Consider the following 21,067-nt stretch of genomic DNA (forward strand, 5'->3'; position numbering starts at 1 on the left):
GGTGCGCCCTGTACCTTTTTCTCCTGGCCAGGTAGGACAGTCCAGCGACCAGGGGAGCCGTCCGGCGCGGCCACAGCCCTGCGTCCCCGCGCCCACATCTGAGGCACCCGGTGCAGAGTGCCAGGGAGAACCTGTGTGACTTGGTGCTCTTGGCTGTGGAGGAAGGGGGGTGTGTGGGGGCCCCTGGGAGGGACTCTTGATCAGAATCCGCTCAGAGCTGGTTAGAAGTCACAGGAGAAGCCGGCCAACTAGGAAGGGTCGCATCGAATGGTAGTCCTGGGAGGCATTGTGCAGGCACTGAGGACGCAGAAGGGCACAGGCCTTACAGATGCACCAGAGAGGAGACTGCCAGGAAGGTGATGGAGGAGAGGGGGTGGACCCTCATCCCTGGGAGTCTGGAAGGAGGGGCGGTGGGTGCAGCCACGTGCTGCAGAGCCTTCCAGTAAGATGGGGACGGGGGGGGGCCCTTTGCATGGAGCAACCAGGAGCGTGTGGTGGCCTGGGCTGTGCATTTCACAGGGGCCGTGAGACTGGGGGGGCAGAGGGCAGGCCATTCCGCAGTGGATATGAAAATCCTTTTAAGAAGTTTCTGGAGCAAAGAGGAAGAGGGAAAGCGAAGTGGTTAGAGGGCTGTGGGGTGTCCTTCCCTGCAGAAGGTTTCCTGGGCCTTCCAAACAAATCCAGTCCGCTTGCCCATCCACCCCTCCCCCAGTCTGTTAATTTCTCCCAGACGTCATCCACGGGACCGCCATCAGCTGCGGTCATTCTGGGCCACACGACTGGAGGTGGGGAGGGCCCTTTGCTGGGCCTGCAGACGGGACTATCTGGGAGGCTTGTCTTTGATCTCGTGTCCTGTTCTGATTCATGATGACGAGCTCTGACACCTTGATGGGATGCCCTGTACTTTCTCTTAAGTCCAAATTGAATAACAAGGGTGGCATTTAGCAGATTTAGTCTAGGCAGAATGTTTGGCGTTGAATTAGGGCTGTTTTATCCACTGGGCATTAAAAGGCCTTATGCTGAGGCCTTGCAAGCCTCTCGGAGGCCTGAGGAAATGATTCAGACCTGAGAAAAAAATATTACACTCCAAAACACTCAAAGGAAACTTCAAAACCAGGGAATGAATGGTGAAACGTCTAGAGGATGTCACAGTAGGGCATTCCCAGCTCAGCTTTTTAGAAGTTATCTTAAGTTATGTAATTTGGAATGCCAGTGTGTTAATATGCTTGGTGCAAAGGAATAGTGGAGATTCTGAGGGGATGACTGTTATTAAACAGGGCCTGGAAGGTTTTCCTGGCATCTGGTGTGTTTCCCTGAGCATTATTCTCCAGGTGCGTTAAGTGGCCAGGTGCGTTAAGTGGCCCGGTGTGTTAAGTGGTGGGCTCCCCGAGGTGGTTTGACTCATCCCCGTGTGCAGCAAAGTGCCAGGTGTGTGCATTTAATCAAAACAAACTAGAGGTTGTCATATATACACTATAGATACTATGTATAAAATAGATAACTAATGAGAACCTACTGGATAGCACAGGGAACTCTACTCAGTGCTCTGTGGTGACCTACATGGGAAGGAAATCCAAAAGAGGGGATCTCTGTATACGTATAGCTGATGCACTTTGCTGTACAGCAGAAACTAACACAACATTGTAAAGCAACTTTACGCCAATAAAAATTAAAAAAAAAAAAAGGGGGTTGTCAGCCTCTGAATTCTTCACCCCTGACTTGATTTTCTGAAACTGTTTTCTCAAAGGACTGTGGAACACGTGCCCTTTAAACAGGTGACTCATCTTTGTAAGCTTGTTTTGTTGTTTTGGACCCCTTGAGATCTGTGTGGTGGTCGGGGACTTGATGTTCTTTGTTCCAGCTCATGCTTGTATGTGCATTTCCTTCCCCAGGTAGATGCGCCCCCTGAAGATGGTGACTCCTTCCTAAGGAGCAGGTCACTTCCTACGAGACAAGGCCTTCTCCACAGTTACTGGGCTGATTCACCCCAGGGGCCCGCCGGCCTTTTCTCGTCAGCAGCTGAAGTCCTCCACCCTGTTTCAGGTAGTTCTGGACTATTTCCCATTGTATACAAAATATTTTGGTTTTGGCGGTACATTTTTCTTTGGGACCTCTCCGTGGTTTTATCTGATTTCTGAAGGGGTCTGTGAACCCATTAAGAAGCACTGCTCACCCGCTTTCTCAGGGTCGCCTCCCCTTCAGCTTCAGCTGTGACCATGTGACGGTGGCTCCCAGTGCAGGTCTGAGCTGCCTCAATTCCAGATCATCCCGGGTTCCATGTCCGTTTCACTGAATTTCCACCTCACAATCGAATTCTTGATTTCTGTTACATGGTCTCAGGAGACCCAGGCCGGTGGTGCAGTGAGGGACACCCCCAGGCATCTCCTCGGCTGTGTGGGTGCTGGAACCTGCCCTCCTCACCTGCCCTGCCCTTGCTGGTCCCACCTGAGGGAATCAGGGCCGGTGGGTCCTAGACCCCTTCTCTGGCTTGCCTCTGAGTGGGTCTCAGATATGCCCCCTTCTGTCTGTCTGTCACTGCTGGCCGCTCATGCCTGCATCCCTGCTCATCTACAGCCCTTCCCCAGACACCTGCTCTCCCGTTTATATTCCACATGGGTGCCAAAATTTCCTTAAAAAATGAAAATCTGATCGTATACCACTCTGTGGCTTAAAACCATTAAGTGATTGTTTTGCCACCTACAAATGGCAGTCCCAATTGCTCAGCAAGGCTCTTCGTGTCCTGGGCACTTTCCATCTCTCCAGCTTTGCCTCTTGGCACCTCACCTTTTTTTTTTGGCCGCACCCAGCACGGCACGTGGGATCTTGGTTCCCCGACCAGGGATTGAACCTGCGCTCCCTGCAGTGGAAGCGCGGAGTCTTAACCACTGGACCGCCAGGGAAGTCCCGGCGCCTCACCTTTGACTTATGCTCCGGAACATGATGAATCTCCCCCATGCTCTCCCCACCGTGAGGCTCACCTGGTCCAGAAGCCCTCCTTCAGGGCGCGTTAGGCCCTGTCTTCCCTCCTGCCCGGGGCATCTCTCTCCCCATGGACAGTCAGTCCCGCGTTGTGGTGTAACTCCGCAGACACGTCCACTCTCCCTGCTGGCTGGTGAGCTCCTCGAGCCCCTGGGTCATTATTCCTAGTTTTGTTCCCAGGACCAAATGTACTACACACCGGCATGTAGTAGATCTTCAATATACAGTTGTTGATTTGGCAGCAAATGAATAAAGAAATGAATGGATATCTGAGAACATTTTACCAAAACTTACATCTGTCATCAGAGCATGGGGTGACTTATAATAACTAATTCAGAGTGTGACCATTTGCCAGACAATGTTCTAAACCCTTCATGTGTGACAACTCACTTAGTCCCCACAACAGCCTTCAAGGACAAATACTGTTATCATCATCCCCATTTTGTCCAAAGGGGGAACTGCGACACAGAGGCTGAACTTTTATCCAGTGTGCCAGTGATGGGTATGTGGGATGTATTGCGTGATCACATGTGGCTGAAGGATAAATTGTGATCATCTTGAAGAGCAGGTTCTTGTTTTATATTTCACTTTATTTATTTTGAATTTTTAGCATTATTTTTGTCCCTGGCACTAGCATATACAGCCTGGTACACAGGCTGTATATGCTGGTATACAGCAGAAAACAAATGTTGTTGAGGGATTTTCTGATTTGGCCACAGCCTTTCAAGGACTAGCAGGGTGAAGGCTAGTCAGGTTTGCCTTCACCCTTGGAATTTTGTATTGTTTTGGGACATACGGGGGTTTTTGTTCATTTTTTTGTTTAGTTTGGCCTTGGATGGTACGTCTTTACCTGCTTCCTCTACACTGTCCACAGTCATGGCACTCTTAACCCCCATCCCATGGCCTGGAGCCGACCCCCTTGCCCTAGGATCCTGGAGACTGACAGGGATTCAGAAGGTCCCCTGCTGAGGGGAAGGGGCTTCTCTCACCCCCCCTGCTTTTTCCCAGAGCAGTTCCAGGGCAGGCAAAGTAAAACCTGGACCCCTGGGGCCAGGCTCCTGCATTTTATGGACTATTAGATAGGAAGGGGTCTGACATCATCCAGCTCATTGCCAACTGTGCAGACGAGGAAACTGAGGCTCAGGAGGAGTTGTGTCCAAGATCACACTGTCCTTGGACTTGCCATTATTAAACATTGTTTGCCCACAGTTAATTTGGAATTATATCTCCAGACACACTCTGTATGAATTTAGCCTGGCACCTTCCTTGTCTTCTCCCCTGCCCACTCATCGAACAAGCCAGAGCTTGTGACTAAATGAACTAACACCTGGCAGAGTTCAGTTGATTTTGTGGTGTCTTTAATAAATTAATGTGAGTAATGGATTGGCCTGGAACAGGTAATTGGGAAATGTTTTAACCCTTTATTTACTTCCTTCTATCCTAGAAATTTAGAACACACTTCCTCAGGGTTACAGAAATAGTTAATAAGCCAGACTGCAAGACGTCAAAGCCTCCTCTCTTATTTAATAATCTGAATACAGGTTCAAGGTAAATATGATAATAATACTCTTAATCTAGACTAATTTGGGAGAAGGCTAATTTATGTGAGTAAAATGTCAGAATTACAGGACACTAAAGGAATGTGGTCTCATGGCTCTGAGGCAGGTTTCAAGGCTTGAATCAGGTACAAGGATTACTGTCCTCATGCTGGGGGTAAACTGAGGAGAATGCGAATGGGGGTGTCTCTCACGCTTAGATTGCCTTCTTTTTCCCTGCATTTGCAGGCACACCTTGGAGATATTGTGGTTTTGGCTCCAGATCGCCACAATAAAGCGTATATCGCAATAAAGTGAGTCACACGAAATTTTTGTTTCCCAGTGCATATAAAAGTTATGTTTACACTATACTGCGGTGTATTAAATGAGCAATAACGTTATATCCAAGAAAGCAATGTACATACCTTCACTAAAAAATACTTTATGGCTAAAAAATGCTCACCGTCATCTGAGCCTTCAGTGAAGTCTTCATCTTTGTGCTGGTGGAGGGTCTGGCCTGGAGGTTGGTGGCTGCTGACTGCTCGGGGGGGGGTGTTGCTGAAGGCTGAGGTGGCCACGGCAATCTCAAAATAAGACGACACTGAAATTTGCCACATTGACTCTTCCTTTTGCTTGGACACTTAGAGGCCATTGTAGGGTTATTAGTTGGCCTGATTTCAATATTGTTGTGTCTCAGGGACTAGGGAGGCCCAAGGAGAGAGTTGGGGGGACAGCCAGATGGTAGAGCAGTCAGAACACACACAGTATTTATCAATTAAGTTTGCTGTCTCATATGGTTGTGGTTCGTGGTGCCCCCAAAACAAATTACAGCCGTAACATCAAAGATCCCGCATCACAGATGAACGCAAACATAATAGTAAGGAAAAAGTTTGAAATATTGTGAGAATTACCAAAATGTGACACAGAGACATGAAGCGAGCGGGCGCTGTTGGAAAAATGGTGCTGATAGACGTGCTCGATGCAGGGCTGCCACAAGTCTTCCATTTGTTAAAAAACACAGTATTTGCAAAGTGCAGTTAAGCGAAGCGCAATAAAACGAGGTATGCCTGCATTTAAAAAGCACATTGTCACTTTTTTTATACCTTTTAATACCACTTCTTAAGTAGAACATTGTCCAGCTAATATTCAAATGATTGCATGTTATTAGAATCTGGGTTCGTGATGTCTTAGTTAAAATATTTTGTGTTTGCAGTTAACTTACGGCTACAGAAAAGAATACAGGCAAATTTCATCTTCTGTTAAATGAAAAGGACAGCTTTTTTTGAAGCATGAAATTATGCGGTCTGCCCTGGACATTGCCCCTGAGGTCGGGTAGAGGGGATAGCTATTTCTTTAGTTCATTTTTTCACTCATTCTATGAGCACTCATCAAGGGCTTCTGAGTTCCCAGCACAGCGCTGGAAGCTGTGGGTGCAGTGATAGGCGGGTCGTGGTTCCTGCCCCCATGAGGCTCCCTGTCCTGGGGTAACTGCAGTGAAAAGTGCTAAGGCATTCACACAGGTTGCTGCAGGGGCCCAGAGAAAGACGGTCTGGCCAGGCAAGGGTTCTGGGGGCTCCCTGGAGCTGGTGGGAGGAGGGTGACCCCGGCTGAGACCTGATGGGTGGGGAGGTACCTTCACCACCAGGTGAAGGGTGGAGGGAATAGCAAAGGCAAGGGCTGTGAGGTTGGAGAACTGGGCAAGGTGAAGGCTGACGTAGGGACTGGGCAGGGGGAGAGGAAGGCGGAGGGTTGAGTCTGGAGGGAGCAGTCAGAGCCTCAGCACAGAGGACCTGTGTGCTTTGCTGAGGGGTGCAGCCTGTTTGGGGTGCACTGGGGAGCCGGTGAAGGCGCTTTGAACCGATCACTTGGTAACTATGAGTTTGTAAGATCCCTGGATTGAATAGAAGCAGTAAGTCCATAGGCAGAGAGACTGATAAGGAGCTAGTTGGCATAATTAATCCAGGAAGGAGCCGGTGATTGTTGAGCTAAAGAGGCATCAGCAGTGGGTATGAGTGAACCGGGCTGGTTTGGTGATCTCCGGAGCCGAACTGTTTAGGGCTGGTGAGAACAGCTCTGGGGATGGCGGGTGTCGGGGTCACTGAGCCCGGGTCTCTCGTTGGGTGGGTGGGAGTATGGCAGTGCTGTCCTTGTCACTAAGGTGGGGAGCATGGCTGGTGGGGAGAATGAGTTTGGTTTGAGGCCTGTGGAATATTAGGAATTCATAGGTTGTTGAACAGACTTGTGCATAAGTTCACTGGAAGCACGAGATTGGAATTTATTGCATGTAGTTGTAAGGTCCCCCTTCAGGAGCACTGAACAGGAACGTTCAAAAAGGTAAAGGGGGCCGTACTGAACATTAACTTAATTTGGGCTTGAGAAGTTTAGAAAGGTAGGCAAAATGGAGTGTTTTTTTCCTTTTTCAATTGATATTATTTTAGGGATGTTTTATGGATAAGGCCATGGGCGTGCTTTCCTTCCAGCATCAGTCAAGTGCCTAATCTGATTACGCCCCCTGCCAAGTATATGGACAGAGTGTTAGGAAATTGAAATGCTAGGTTACCAGGACCTCAGTTTAATATGTAGCCCTATGGCTGATCAATACCTGTTGTAGCTGTTGCTATGTTAGTGTGGCTTCTAAACCACTCAGGGGAGCTGTGGAGGTTTTGTTTATATTTTTGTTTTTCTTTGTGATAAGATTAATACATGCTTATTATAGAAATTTTAGATAAAAAGCCCCAGTAAGCCCCAGAGAAGGGGCAAACCAACCAACCAGAAGAAGCAACCCAATTTTGATATATTGTTATTATTTCTTTTAGTCTTTCTGGTGCATTTCTATGCAGCTATACCATTTCGTACAAATGGTTTAGTGTCTTACCTTATAAAGTGAAAGTGTGAGCTTTAGCGGGATCTGGCAGTATGGGGAGACTTTGCAAGTGGGTCCTGGCAGTGGGTACATTCCAGGTGGGGAACACATCCATGTAAGTAGAGGCAAGATGGTTTAGGGTCTAGTGGGTAGTCTATTTTGGGTGTAGCATAGATTAGATTTGGGGGAAATTTAAATGGAAATGAACGTTGGAACAGATGATGGAAGTTTTGTTAATCTTAAGTTGTGTGAGTTTGTCCCCAGTTCTGTTAAAAATCTTCATTCCCCTTTTCCCCAGTTTGCATCCAGAAGCATGATCACATAAATGATGTAGGGAGACTAACCCATCAGTGTGACTTGCGGGTAAGGGTGGGACCAGGGGGGGAGTCCGTGTATGTAGTTTTAGACATGTTTTTGGGAATAGTAACATTTAAAATTTTTCTTTCATTCCTCTGTTTCTCTAGGAGAATATGAAAGTATTATTCAGGCTTGTTTGTTTCATAGCTCTACTGACTTCTTCTCTGGAGGCTGGTGAGTTAAGCATTTCCTTGTGTTCCTGTCTGCTAAGAAAATCTGTTATTTAGAATACATGAAGTACCTTGCTTAACAGAGTCATTTTTCTTACATGTGTCTGTGGACGCCCAAGTCACAGAACTGTATTGCTGGATGTCCTTTCAAGATCTTTACTTTTCATTCTCTCATGTATACATTGGGAAACTGAAGCCCAGTCAGGTTAAGAGCCCAAGGTCATGCAGCTAGTTTCAGAGCAAAAGCTATAATCCACATCACCAATGTCTAGTCTAGGCCTCTTCCCACTTTGTTGCTGCTTGAAGAGTGTAATATGGGAAATCCTGGCTTTCATTCAGAAGAGGTGTTAAATGTAGTCTTTATGAACCACAGCTGGCAGTTCTTTGTTTTCTCCATTTATTCATTCTTTCTCTTCCCCTCTCCCTCTCTTGCTGCAAACGCATTTAGCTCCTGCCGTGCGCCAGGCACTAGCTGCTGGGGCTACAGTGGTGAATAATCCAGACAGAAATATCTGCCTGGGGTTTACATTCCAGTAGGGGGAGAGGCAATACATTACATAAGTAAATATATATTATGTCATATGGCAGTAAGTGTGGAGAGGAAAAGAAGCAGAAAAGGAAGGTATACACTTTGAGGATTGGGGTGGGCAGAAGGTTAAATTTTTTGATAGTGTGGCCAGAAAAGGCCTCACTGAGAAGTTGACTCGAGTTGAACCTGAAGGAGGGAGCTATATAGAGATCGGGTTGGGGGTGGGGAAGTATTCTAGGCAGCATGTGCCAAGGCCCTGAGGCCAGGAATACTGGCCTGTTCCAGGCGCTGAAATCTGCTGTGGCTGGAGTAGAGGGAGTGCTGAGGCATGTGATACGGGGTGAGGTCATTCAGGTAATGGGGGGCGGTGGAGGGTTGACTGTGTAGAGAACCTTGTAGACCTTTCTAAGGATCTTGGCTTGTACTCTGAGGTGGGAAGACTGTGTAGGTTCCCTGTTTAAAACCAGAGAGGTGATCTAACTTTTCTTTCTTTTTTTTTTTTTGGCCACGCCATGTGGCTTGTGGGATCTTAGTTCCCCGACCAGGGATCGAACCCGGGCCCTCAGCAGTGAAAGTGCGCAGTCCTAACCACTGGACCGCCAGGGAATTTCCATATTTTAAAGGCTCATTCTGGTTCTTATACTGTGAACAGATCATAGGGAGGCAAAGGGAGAAACAGAGAGGCCAGTTAGGAGGCCATTACGGCAATCCAGGCAAGCTATGATGGTAACTTATTCAAGGGTGACAAGGAGAAGTGAGTCGTCAGAGTTTGGATATACTTTGAGGACAGAGCCAGCAGGATTTGCAGACAGATTGGATGTGGGTGTGAGAAACAGAGAAGAATCAAGGATCACGAAGGGTTTCAGCCCAAGCACATGCAAAGTGGAGTTGCCGTTGATGGGAGGGGGGAAGGTCACGTGTTCAGACTGGACATGTTAAAGTTAGCTGTCCATTAGATGTCTAAATAGAGATGTTGACTAAGCAGTCTGGAGCCAGGGGTTGGAAGTATAAAATTGGAGACCTTGGCAAGCAGCTGCTATTAGAACCCTGAGACTAGATGGGTCTACCTGGGGAGCGAGTGTGGTTAGAAAAGAACAGAACTTCAAGGAGTGAACCCTGCAGCCCTCCAGGGATGGGTGGTCAGGCTTCCATTCATCCAAGAACCAGTGAAAGACTGGCCTGAAATGTAGGAGGAGAACCAGACAAATGTCCTGAAAGCCAAGTGAAGAACGTGTTTCAAGGATGAGAATAACACGTGTCCAATGCAGATGTGCTAAGTAAGATGACGTCCGAGAGTTGTCGATTTGATTTAGCAACTTAAAAGTCATAGGTGACTTTGATCAGAACAGTTTTGATGGAGTGGTGGAGCAAACCCCAGATAAATAGGAGAGTGTGTTGAGCTGAGACCTTAAGGTTTACTCTTTTATCGCTGTTATTGTTACTACTGTTACTCCTAGGAGCTAAATACTTACCAGTCCTCCATCAGTGCAGGTACCTTGCTGAGTGCCTAGCCACTTTTATTTCCATTCTGTTTTAAAATAGCTTTATTGAGGTTATAATAGACATACAATAAACCACACATGTTTAAGGTATACAATTTGATGTGTTGACATACATATCCACCCCTGAAACCATCATCACAATCAAGATAATATTGAATTGAGTATTAATTGGTTTGGAGAGAACTGGGCAGCTCAACAATATCAAGTCTTCTGATCAATGAACAAAGTATAGACGTCTTCATATTTTTAGATCTCTTAAAATTTATTTAAATAAATTTATTTTGTAATTTTCATTGGATCAGTCTGATGCATCTTTTGTCACATTTATCCTAAATTATTCATATCTTGATGCTATTGTAAAAGGCATTTAAAAAAATCCAGTTTCTAATTGTTCTTTGGTAATATATACACACACATTCAAATTTGCATATTCATATTGTATCCTACAACTTACAAACCCTCTAGGTCTTCGGTAGATTTCATAGCATATTCTGTATAGATAATCATGTTTGCAAATAAAGACATTTTACTTTTCTCTTCAATCCGTATGCCATTTCTTTTTCTTGCCTTAATGCACTAATTACATCTTCCAATACAATGTTGAATAGAAGTGGTTAGAGTGGACATTCTTACCTTGTTTCTAATCTTGTATATGATAGCTGTAAGGTTTTTATAGCTGTCCTTTATTAGCTTTAGGAAGTTCCCTTCTATTCCTAGTTTTGTTTTGTTGTTGTTTTTTTTTTTTTGGATGTTGTGTACATCATAATGCATTGTCCTTTTTTGATATATTGTAGCATTCAATTTGCTAAGATATTTTAAAGAAATTTTGCATCTGTGTTCATGATGAAGACTGTTTTGTGGTTTTCTTTTCTTGGAATGTCTTTGTTTGGTTTTGGAATTAGAATAATACTGACCTCATAGAGTGAATTGGGAAGTATTACTGACTCTTCAATTTTCTGGAAGAGTGTGTGTAAAATTGGTGTTGGTCCTTCTATGAATATACCAGTGAAGCCATCTAGGCCTGAAATTTTTTTTGTTGTTGGGAGGTTTTTAACTACACTTTCCGTTTCTTTAATATCTGTAGGGCTCTTCAGGTTATCTATTTCTTCTTCAGGCAGATTTTATAGTCTGTACTTTCAAGGAATTTGCCCATTTCATTTAAGTTGTTGAATTTATTGGCATTAGGCTGTTCATAATATTTCCTCATTACTCTTTTAAAATCATTTTAATGAGAGATGTCACCTCTCTTTTTTTCCTGATCAGTCTGGCAGGAGACTTATCCATTTTATTGATTTTTCTGAAAGAACTAGCTTTTGGTATCTTTGATTTTTTTCTCTGTTGTTTTTGTTTTCCATTTCATTGATTTTTCTCCTGGATCTCTTACTATCCTCTGCTTACTTAGGGTGTAATTTTGTTTCTAATTTCTTAAATGGAATCCGAAGTCATAATTTGAGATCTTTTTTTCTTATACAGACATTTAGTGCTATCAGTTTTCCTCTAAGTATTGTTTCCTTTTCATGCCATACGTTTTGATATGTTGTATTTTCTTTATCATTCAGGTCAAAAGACTTATCTCCTAATCTCCTCCTTTATTTCTTCTTCATTTTTCTTTAAATTGATTAATTTATTTATTTTTGGCTGCATTGGGTCTTCGTTGCTGTGCTTGGGCTTTCTCTAGTTGTGGCGAGCAGGGACTACTCTTCACTGTGGTGCGCGGCTTCTCATTGCAGTGGCTTCTCTTGTTGCGGAGCACAGGATTTAGGCATGCGGGCTTCAGTAGTTGTGGTACGTGGGCTCAGTAGTTGTGGCTCACAGGCTCTAGAGCACAGGTTCAGTAGTTGTGGCGCATGGGCTTAGCTGTCCCGAGGCATGTGGTATCTTCCCAGACCAGGGCTCGAACCTGTGTCCCCTGCATTGGCAGGCAGATTCTCAACTGCTGTGCCACCAGGGAAGTCCCCTTTATTTCTTCTTTGATGCATGGGTGATTTTTTTGTTGGTTGGTTGGTTGGTTGGTTTTTTTTTTTTTCAGCTTTTAAATACATGGGTGAATTACTAGATATTTTTCTGTTACTGATTTCTAATTTAATTTAATTGTCACCAGAGAACATACTTTGAATTCTTTTAAATTTGTTGACTATTGGGTTATGAGCAAGAATATGGTATATCTTGGTAAATTCTTTTGTGTGCAGTTAAAAAGAATGTGTATTCTGCTGTTGTTGGGTGGGATTTTTTGTAAATATTGATTATGCCAAATTGGTTGATAGTGTTGTTCAAATCTTCTATATCATTACTGATTTTCTGTCTAATTGTTGTACTTGTTCTACCAATTATTATGAGGAGACTATTGAAATCTCAGACTATAATTGTGGGTTTCTCTATTTATTTTTGCAATTCTATCAGTTTTTGCTTCATGTATTTTGAAGCCCTGTCAGTAGGTGAGTAAATGTCTAGGATTACTATGTACCTCTTGACAAATTACTCCTTTATCATAATTACATGACTCTTTTTAATCCCTGTTAATATTTTTCACTGTAAAATCTTTGACTGATAATAATAAACATTCAAACTTTCTTTTGATTAGTGTTAACATGATATTTCTCTCCCCTCCCCGTTTTTACTTTTAACATATTTGTGTCTTTACACTTAAAGTGTGTTTATGTGTGAGTTCGTGTGTATGTTAGCATATAGTTGGATCCTTCTTTCTTTATCCAGTCTGACTATCTCTGCCTTTCAACTGGGTTGTTTAGACCATGAAAAAAATATGATTGTTAATATGTTTGGGTTTTATTTTAGGATCTTGTTTTATTTTCACCTTGTACCATTAATTCTTTGTTATGTGTTTTCTCTTTTTTGCTGCCTTTTGGATTAATTGAGAATTTTCATGATTTATTTTGTCTTTTGGGTTGGCTTATATTAATAACTTAAAAAATAACTACTCTAGTGCTTATGGTATCCATCTATGACTTATCACTGTTTACCTTCAGGTGATACTATACCAATTCACAAATAGTATAAAAAACTTAAAACAGTATATATCCGCTTCTCCCTTCCTGAACTTTGCCTTATTGTTTCCATACATTTTACTTCTTTATGTGTTATAAATCTCAAAATACATTATTTTTGCTTTAAACATTCAGTTGTTTTTAAAGAGATTTAAATAATAAGAAAAATTATGATTACCCATGTAGTAAACATTTCTGGTGCTATTTATTCCTTTATGTAGATTCATTTTTCATCTGATACTATTTTCTTTCTTTTTATTAGGACTTCCTTACATTTTTTGGCAGTACAGGTGTATTGGTGATAATTTTTATAGCTTTTATAAATATGAAAAGGTCTTTATTTTGCCTCTATTTCTGAAAGGTACTTTCCCTGGATATAGAATTCTAGGTAGATGATTTTTTTTCTTTTAGTACTTATCTTTATTCTGCCCTCTTCTGGCTTGTATTGTTTCTGGCAAGAAGGCTGCATCATTTTTGTCTTTGTTTGGTGTGCTTTTCTTCATGCTTCTTATGCTTGGGGTTTATTGTGATTTTGGGGTCTGTGACTACATCATTTTCATAAAACCGTGAAAAATTTCAACTTGTATTTCTTCAAATATTTTTCCTGTTCAACCCATCTCTCCTGTTCTTCAGGGATTCTTATTACATGTATTGAAATTGTCCTGCAGCTAACTAGAATCCTGTTTATTTCGTTCTGTTATTTTTCTCTTTGTGATTAGTTTTGAAGAGTTTCTAATGCTATATCTTGGAGTTCACTAAGCTTTTCTTCCTGCAGTGTCAAATCTGCCATTAATCACATCCATTTTTTTTTTAAAGTCAACATTGTAGTTTTCATCTCTAGGGGTTTGATTTAGGTTTTTAAAAATAAGCTCTTTCATTTCTCTACAACATGCTTGATCTGGCCCCTTGAACAAGTGGAACACAGTGATAATAACTATTTTAATTTTTTCCATCTATTCTATTATCTGTGTCATTTATGGGTCAGTTTTGATATGACTGATTTTTTTCTCTTTATATTGGTTTTATTATGCTGCCTCTTTGCATGCCTAGTAATCTTTGATTGGATGCTAGGTATTGTAGATTTTACCATGTTGGGCATTGGATATTTTTTTATTACTAAAAATGTTCTTGAGCTTTGTTCTTTTACAAGGGTGTTACTTGGAAATAGTTGATCCTTTTAGGTCTTGCTTTTAAGCTTTGTAAGTCAGGAGCAGAACAAGGTTTATTCTAGGCCTAACTTGCTCCATCTACTGAGACAAAACCCTTCTGGGTCCTCTACCTGATGCCCCATGACTGATAAGATTGTCCATTCTGGCTGTTGAGAACAGCCACTATTCCCAGCATGTGTGTGCTCCAGGTATTATCCACTCTAATTCTTTTGGCAATTTTCACTCTGGCCTTGGGTAGCTTTCTTTCATGCTTCTGCTAATCGATACTCAGCTGAAAACTTGAGGGAGATTCTGTAGACCTCCAAAGCTTGCTTATTCTCTGTGTAGAGCTGTAATCTCTTTGGTACTCTGCCCTCCACTCTCTTGGTTTACCTGGATTCCCTGCTCCATCTCCTCAACTCAAGAGAGAACACTGGGTTTTGCCTGCATTTCCTCCCAGCAATGTCATGGCCTAGAATCACTCTCTACACAGTAATTTGGGAAAACCCTAGGGCTCACCTCCTTTGTGTCCTTCATTCCCTGATGGTCGATGTCTTGAACGTTGTTATTTCATACACTTTGTGCATTTTTTAGTTGTTCAGGTGGGAGGGTAAATGACGGTTATTCCATCTTTTTACTGAAGCAGCCATCTTTTCCTGCTACCTTATCCCCAATTTTTAGCTGAGTAAAGAGGGGAGGAGAGAGGTTAAATAACTTGCTCAAGGACACAAGTAGTAAGTGACATCCTGGATTTGACTAGAAATCTTTTAGACTTCCAAGATGATTCTCTTAATCATAAGGCTACTAACACTCTCATGTATAACACAAATTAATGTATTTAATAATTGGTGTGTTTATACTTAGATCTTGCATTAAGAAACATTGACAAATTTCTTATAGAAATGACTTTCCCTTTCTCCCTTTTAAAGATAAATGTGAGGAACGTGAAGAGGAAGTTATTTTAGTTTCGTCTGCACGCGAAATTGATGCTCGTTCATGTCCTCTTATCCTAAGTGAACACAAAGGCCCTATAATTTGGTATAAAAATGACGGCAAGACACCTGTATCTACGGAAAGAGACTCCAGGATTCATCAGCACAAAGATAAACTTTGGTTTGTTCCTGCTGAAGTAGAGGATTCAGGATATTACTACTGTGCAGTGAGGTAAGAAAGGAATTAATATGTTACAAACATGTGTTGTATGTACCTGCAATAGTTAAGGACAGAAAAATATTTTAATAAACCTATTTTGATTTATTTTAGCAATTCAACTTACTGCCTCAAAACTAAAATAGCTGCAGAGTTTGTACAGCATGAGCCTAACTTGTGTTACAGTTCACAAGCCGTATTTACACAGAGACTACTGATTCCAGGAGATGGACAACTTGTATGTCCTTATTTGGATTTTTTCAAAGATGAAAACAATGAGTTACCCCAAATACAGTGGTATAAGGTAATTTTATATTACATATGGCATTCTACTCACCTAGCAAGTAAAATAGTTTTCTATCACAGACAATAGGATGAATCTGCAAAGCACTTTTTCATTTGGCATATTATTTTGCTTTTGAGTGGCGAAATTTAATAGGATGTTTTTAAAAGGTGTTAAGACTGTACACATTTAATTTGCAGCTTAACTAAAAATATGTCATTTTTGTTTAATAAGGTAGAGTTGAGAAAAGTGTAGTAGGCATAAAAGATGTTTAAAGATAAGGATGATTATAAATTTAGGGTTTTTAAGAAATAACTATTTGTTACAAAGTATATTATTTTGTGTTTTATTACAAACATTAAGTGGTCCTTGGATAAACTAGTGGTTTCTCTAACTGTCTGAAAGGCGATTGGCCAGTACTCCATGGAATACATCATATTCTGGTATCTTTGATCTACCCGGCTTGTTGAAGCTTACATGGAGAATCATCTTGTAGAGGTTAAAAAATACAAAATAAATAATATCAGTGATGAATGGAAATATAGCATTACTAAGCAACTATAGTGTTCGCATTCTTCCCTCAAATGTGTTTCTCTTGCAAAGTACGTTTGTCTTCACTTGTCTGCAAAGTGCAAGCCTCATAGGCATAAAAATGTAAATCCTGGGAATGTAATTATGACTTTGCAAAAAAATGCAATATTAAAACTTGTATGCAAGGAACCTTTCTATTCCTATACGTACGAATATAAATATGAATAATTGGTTTTCAATACTTCTTCCTCTCCCTCTGTCTAGGATTGCAAACCTCTACTTCTTGACAATATAAACTTTGTTGGAATAACAAATAAACTCATCATCACGAACGTGACTACGGCGCATAATGGGCACTATACGTGTCATGCATTCTACACACACTTGGGAAAGCAGTATCATGTCAGCCGGGTGATAGAACTCATTACTCTAGGTGAGTCAGAGCTCCAATCCTAGGATTTTAAATCCAGGAAGGCCCAGAGACCATAACTCTAATATCACCTTCATTGTCTATGGAGGGACTAAATCCAAGAGAAGCTTGATGACTTGCCAGAGGTCACCTGGCTTTAGTTTAGTTTTTGTTGTTACGTGCTATGTATGTGTTTCTCATTCCTACTTCAGAGGCAGTGCTGATCAAACAGACAAGGATGAGCTATGTGTTCCAGCTGAACTAGGAGGCACGTTCTTTGGCCTGGCTTAGAACTGCTTCTCCAGAGGGTTCTCTGGAGAAGCATTGGAGGAATGACAGTTCTGAGATCCCTCACTTGGGCAGTCTGAGTGTCTAGCAGTCATTGGCGTGATGGATGGATGCTAATGAACTTTGGAACAAGTTACACTCTTGTTAGATCTCTGTTAGTCCAGTCACTTAACTTCTCTAAGGCTGTTTCCTCCTCTGTAAGAAAATTCAAGCTTCCAAGCTTCTTGCAAAAGTGAGAGATCAAGTGTGCTCCGCTTGTGGTCCTGTGCCTGGGGCCAAACAGATGAGAAATGAGTAGGTGCATGATGATTATTCTTGTTAGTTTTCCTGAGGCTTCTATTAACCATATTTCATATTAAAAACGACAACAAAATAAAACCAAGGCACTCCTACAAGTTACCCGGGGATGGGCAGAATGCTCAACCTTTCTGTAAATACCAGGGTTTTCTAAGCTTTCAGTAAGATAAGCATGGAGTTAGTTTAACCAGGACTTTGAAAGTCAAAGCAGTCTCTATCAGTAATTACTCTGGAACAACAGGCATAAACAGGGACTATCCCAGGTAAACCCAGATTATGATCACTTTTCAGAGAGCTATGTTTTCTCAATTCTACAATAATTCATTTTTTTTTCCAAAGGTTAATTTTATTGTCTCAGAATCAATTCCTCCCCTACATCCTACAAGCATCAGTGACGCGTACATTTCGGGAGGCCTTGGATCACAAGCATCTGAGTTCCTGAGCAGCCCCTCTCTGGTCATTGTGTAGCTCTGACTCGTTTTTCTTGGGATACTGCAACCAGACCAGCAGACCAAATTTTAGGGAAAACAGGGCACTACAGAATTTCAAAAATAGGTCAAATGGGTTTTAAATACTTTCTGCCATCCTTTCTGATCCCTTACGTAGACATAATATACTTGATCAGACGTGAGGTTGTATTTTGTTTTCTTCTAAAGGTGGATTTATAAATATTTATTGGGCATCTACTATGTTTCAGGCACTGTTCTAGGTATACATTAGGGAACAAAGGAGACAGTATCCTGCCCTGATGGAGCTAACATTTTTTTTTTTTTTTTTTTGACTGTGGCAGAATGAATACTGGGCATTCAAATTCATAGTTTCTCAGGCTTGGCCCCAGATCAACTCTTGAAGCCAATCATCATCTTGTAAATAAAAGTCAGATTAATTTCTGGAGCTCCTTAGTATTTTTCTGCTTATTTTAATAAATTATGCCAAAATGTTTGGCGTTCTTCAATAATTGTGGCTTTCACTCTTGGGTCATTGTGAAAATTACTAAATACAAGCAGGTCTAGCAATAGATGGCCTTCTGGTTAATAATGCTCCATCCAGGGAAGTCCCTTTCCACAACGACTCGTTTTTCCTGATTTGCACGAAGAGGGGCACTTGTCTGGAGACCCAGGGCCTGGTGATGTGTGTTTTTTTCTGCAGCACCAAACTCTGGGTTCAGAAGGGCCAACTCTGTGGGTTTTGCTGTGGTCTCTGTGTCAGCCTCCTACCTTCACCTCTGGCCTTCTGTCTCCTGCTATATATGCTTTGGCCAGTAGAGGGAATATCAGGCAGATGCCTTGTAGTATATTGTTGGTATATTTTGCCAAGTGTGGTCATCACTTGAGATTCTGGTCTATAAGAGACCTTATGGATGTTTTTCTTTCAGTGAAATCCAGGAACAAGAGACCTGAGATTGTGAGTCCAGCTAATGAGACGATAGAAGTGGTCTTGGGTAAGTGGGCTACAATCAGGATATGCTGGAATCAGTATTTTTTGAACTCGAGATTAAGATAATCTGTACCTTTACTGCACACAACCTAAGCTGTTTAGTGGATATATCTAAAGTTAGAGGGAAAGTGGCACAGATTATGTCTTAAATGTTTCTTTGGATTTCTTGCCTCTTATGGCAAACAAACATCTAGCCATGTGTGATTGGCCCACCCTTACTTTCCTGTGGACACTTATTACTCGTGAAGGCATCAGCCAAAGACCAAGTTCAGGGACTTCCCTGGCAGTCCAGTGGTTAAGACTTCGCCTTCTAATGCAGGGGGTGTGGGTTCGATCCCGGGTTGGGGAACTAAGATCCTACGTGCCTCGCAGCCAGATAAACCAACATAAAACAGAAGCAACTTCAATAGACTTTAAAAGTGGTCCACATCAAAAAAACTCTTAAAAAAAAAAAGAAAAACAAAGACCGAGTTCAATAGGCCTAGGAATAAGAAATGTAATTTATTTGGTGCAGGATGGATTTCTCATGATCAGAGTTAAGCTTTTAGGTAGAAGAGTAGGACTACAGGCCAAAAAGACAGTTATTCTAGAAAATTATTTTTCCAAGTTAGTGATAATGTTCATTTCAAGAATAAAGATGTAACACGATAAGCATTCAGATCTAAGCTATGCAATACGATAGCCACTAGGCATGTGTGGCTACATACATGTAAATTTAAATTAAGTAAATTTATTTAGTTTAATTAAAAATTAGTCCCTCAGTCAAGGGCTGAAGAGCGACATGTGATTAGTTGACTATGTATGAGACAGCACAACCACAGAACATTTTTGCCAACGCTGAAAGTTCTGTTGGAAACCACTGGTCCAAACATAAAAACAGATTTTTGTATCAGAGGATCAAAAATCAGGCTGGCATATAGAATTCTGTAATAGTAACTGCGTGAAGACAAAGAACAATTGTACAGCGATTAGAAGGTCAAATTTGTGACCTCTGAATTCTGTACTTGGCCAAGTTGTTCTTCATGGTGGAAAGTAATATAAAGACATTCATAGATGTAAACAAAGATGTGAAAACTTTAAATATTGTCCCATAGAATCCAGAGCAGTGTTTCAACCCTTTTTTCCCCCATTATTGCTCCCCTGTAGCACCTAACAAGCCATTTGTTCCCTAATCCTCTTTACTTTCTCAGATATTTAATACCCAGATATGCACTATGGCACTTTGAAAGGCCACAAACCATTGCAATAGCTAAGCTTTTCTTGCTGTCCTCGCCAAGAAACACATTTTGCCCTGTTGAAACACATTTTGCCCTGTTGAGAAGGCATGCTCAAGGAATGTATACTTCAGAGCTCTAAAGCCTAGATTTGATCTACAGATCTAAAAATAAGTTTACATTAGGAAACAATAATTTTAATATATCACATTGATCAGAGGCCTGATCACCGTGGCATATGTTTATCCTATAATCAGGCATTTATTTGATAAGATTTCATATTAATTACCAGTAAAATGACTTAGAAAAATAGGAATTGAGGGATACTTTCTGCACTTAATAACATCAATTCAAACCAATCGTCACCAACATTTTTAATGGTGAAACACTATATAGTGTTAAACCTTCTACAGGTCTAGGCCTTCTCATTGAAGTCAAGAACAAGACAAAGATGCCCATATAACTCATTTACTTAACATGTTCCAGAAGTGCCCACTAATGCAAAGATAAAAGAACCAAGGCATGCTGACTGTAGGGGAGAAAAGAACTGTATTATTTTCAGATCATATAATTATGTACTTACAAATATTATTGTATTGGCCAGATATAAAATTAATATTCTAAAATATTAGACTTATTTAGCAAAAACCAAGAAAACAATGGGAAAAGAGATCCTATTTGCAACAGTAAATGCCATAGAGATGTCTATAAGATAGCTTAGCAAAACCTTTAAAAATTATATTGGATTTATAAGGAAGAAAAAAACCAACCAAACAAAAACCCCACAAACTCTGACCTATAAGTCTCAAAAAACTGGGAGATTTAAAGCATACATTCTTAAAGGGATGGGGGGATGTTGTCTGCAATGGGGAGAAAATTGGTTCTTAGGAGGTGAAAAAATCTAAATCAATAGATATAGTGTATATCTGTGGTATTAAAAATTCATGGAGAGTTAGGCAACTGGGATAAAAAAATGCAAAAAAGCTCCAAAGGGAGCAATAATAAAAACAATCTCGAGAAACACAAATTTAAGAAAAACTGTAATAAGGATGTGTGTTTTTCCTATATGAAAAACTGGAAATTGTAAAGGTATGGACTTTCAACAGTAAGTTACAGATTTAATGGAATTCCAATAAAAATATGAATGGGCTTAAAAATTGGCAAGTGATACTGAAATTCACCTGGGAGAATAAAATGCTGAGATTACTAAGATAATACTGGGAAGAAAAGCTAAATGATATGAATATTTACCCTAAAACTGCAATAATTAAGAGTGTGGTACCCCTGGCGTCAGTATACACATTCAGATCAACCTAGAAAGTCCCAAATAAATAATTATATTATAATTCTTACATTACATAACAGATTAGTGAG

At 41.2% G+C, this 21,067-nt stretch overlaps 1 protein-coding gene across 5 annotated transcripts in view; it reads left to right on the top strand.

Annotated features, from left to right (window-relative positions):
• Positions 1-21,067, top strand: part of IL1R1 (interleukin 1 receptor type 1) — a 94,325-nt gene that overhangs the window by 57,815 nt on the left and 15,443 nt on the right. For 3 of the 5 annotated variants that reach the window (XM_061211362.1, XM_061211365.1, XM_061211366.1), the window contains exons 2-7: positions 1,893-2,043; positions 7,842-7,908; positions 15,015-15,249; positions 15,349-15,538; positions 16,313-16,481; positions 18,418-18,483. In XM_061211362.1, coding sequence (XP_061067345.1) covers positions 7,848-7,908; positions 15,015-15,249; positions 15,349-15,538; positions 16,313-16,481; positions 18,418-18,483 — 721 coding nt within the window. In that variant the 5' untranslated portion in view covers positions 1,893-2,043; positions 7,842-7,847. Of the gene's footprint in view, positions 1-1,892; positions 2,044-4,423; positions 4,528-4,763; positions 4,829-7,841; positions 7,909-15,014; positions 15,250-15,348; positions 15,539-16,312; positions 16,482-18,417; positions 18,484-21,067 lie in introns of all 5 variants that reach the window. The other 2 variants (XM_061211363.1, XM_061211364.1) reach the window with 2 other exon arrangements.

This window comes from Eubalaena glacialis, chromosome 14 (assembly GCF_028564815.1).
Source record: "Eubalaena glacialis isolate mEubGla1 chromosome 14, mEubGla1.1.hap2.+ XY, whole genome shotgun sequence".
NCBI lineage: Eukaryota > Metazoa > Chordata > Mammalia > Artiodactyla > Balaenidae > Eubalaena > Eubalaena glacialis.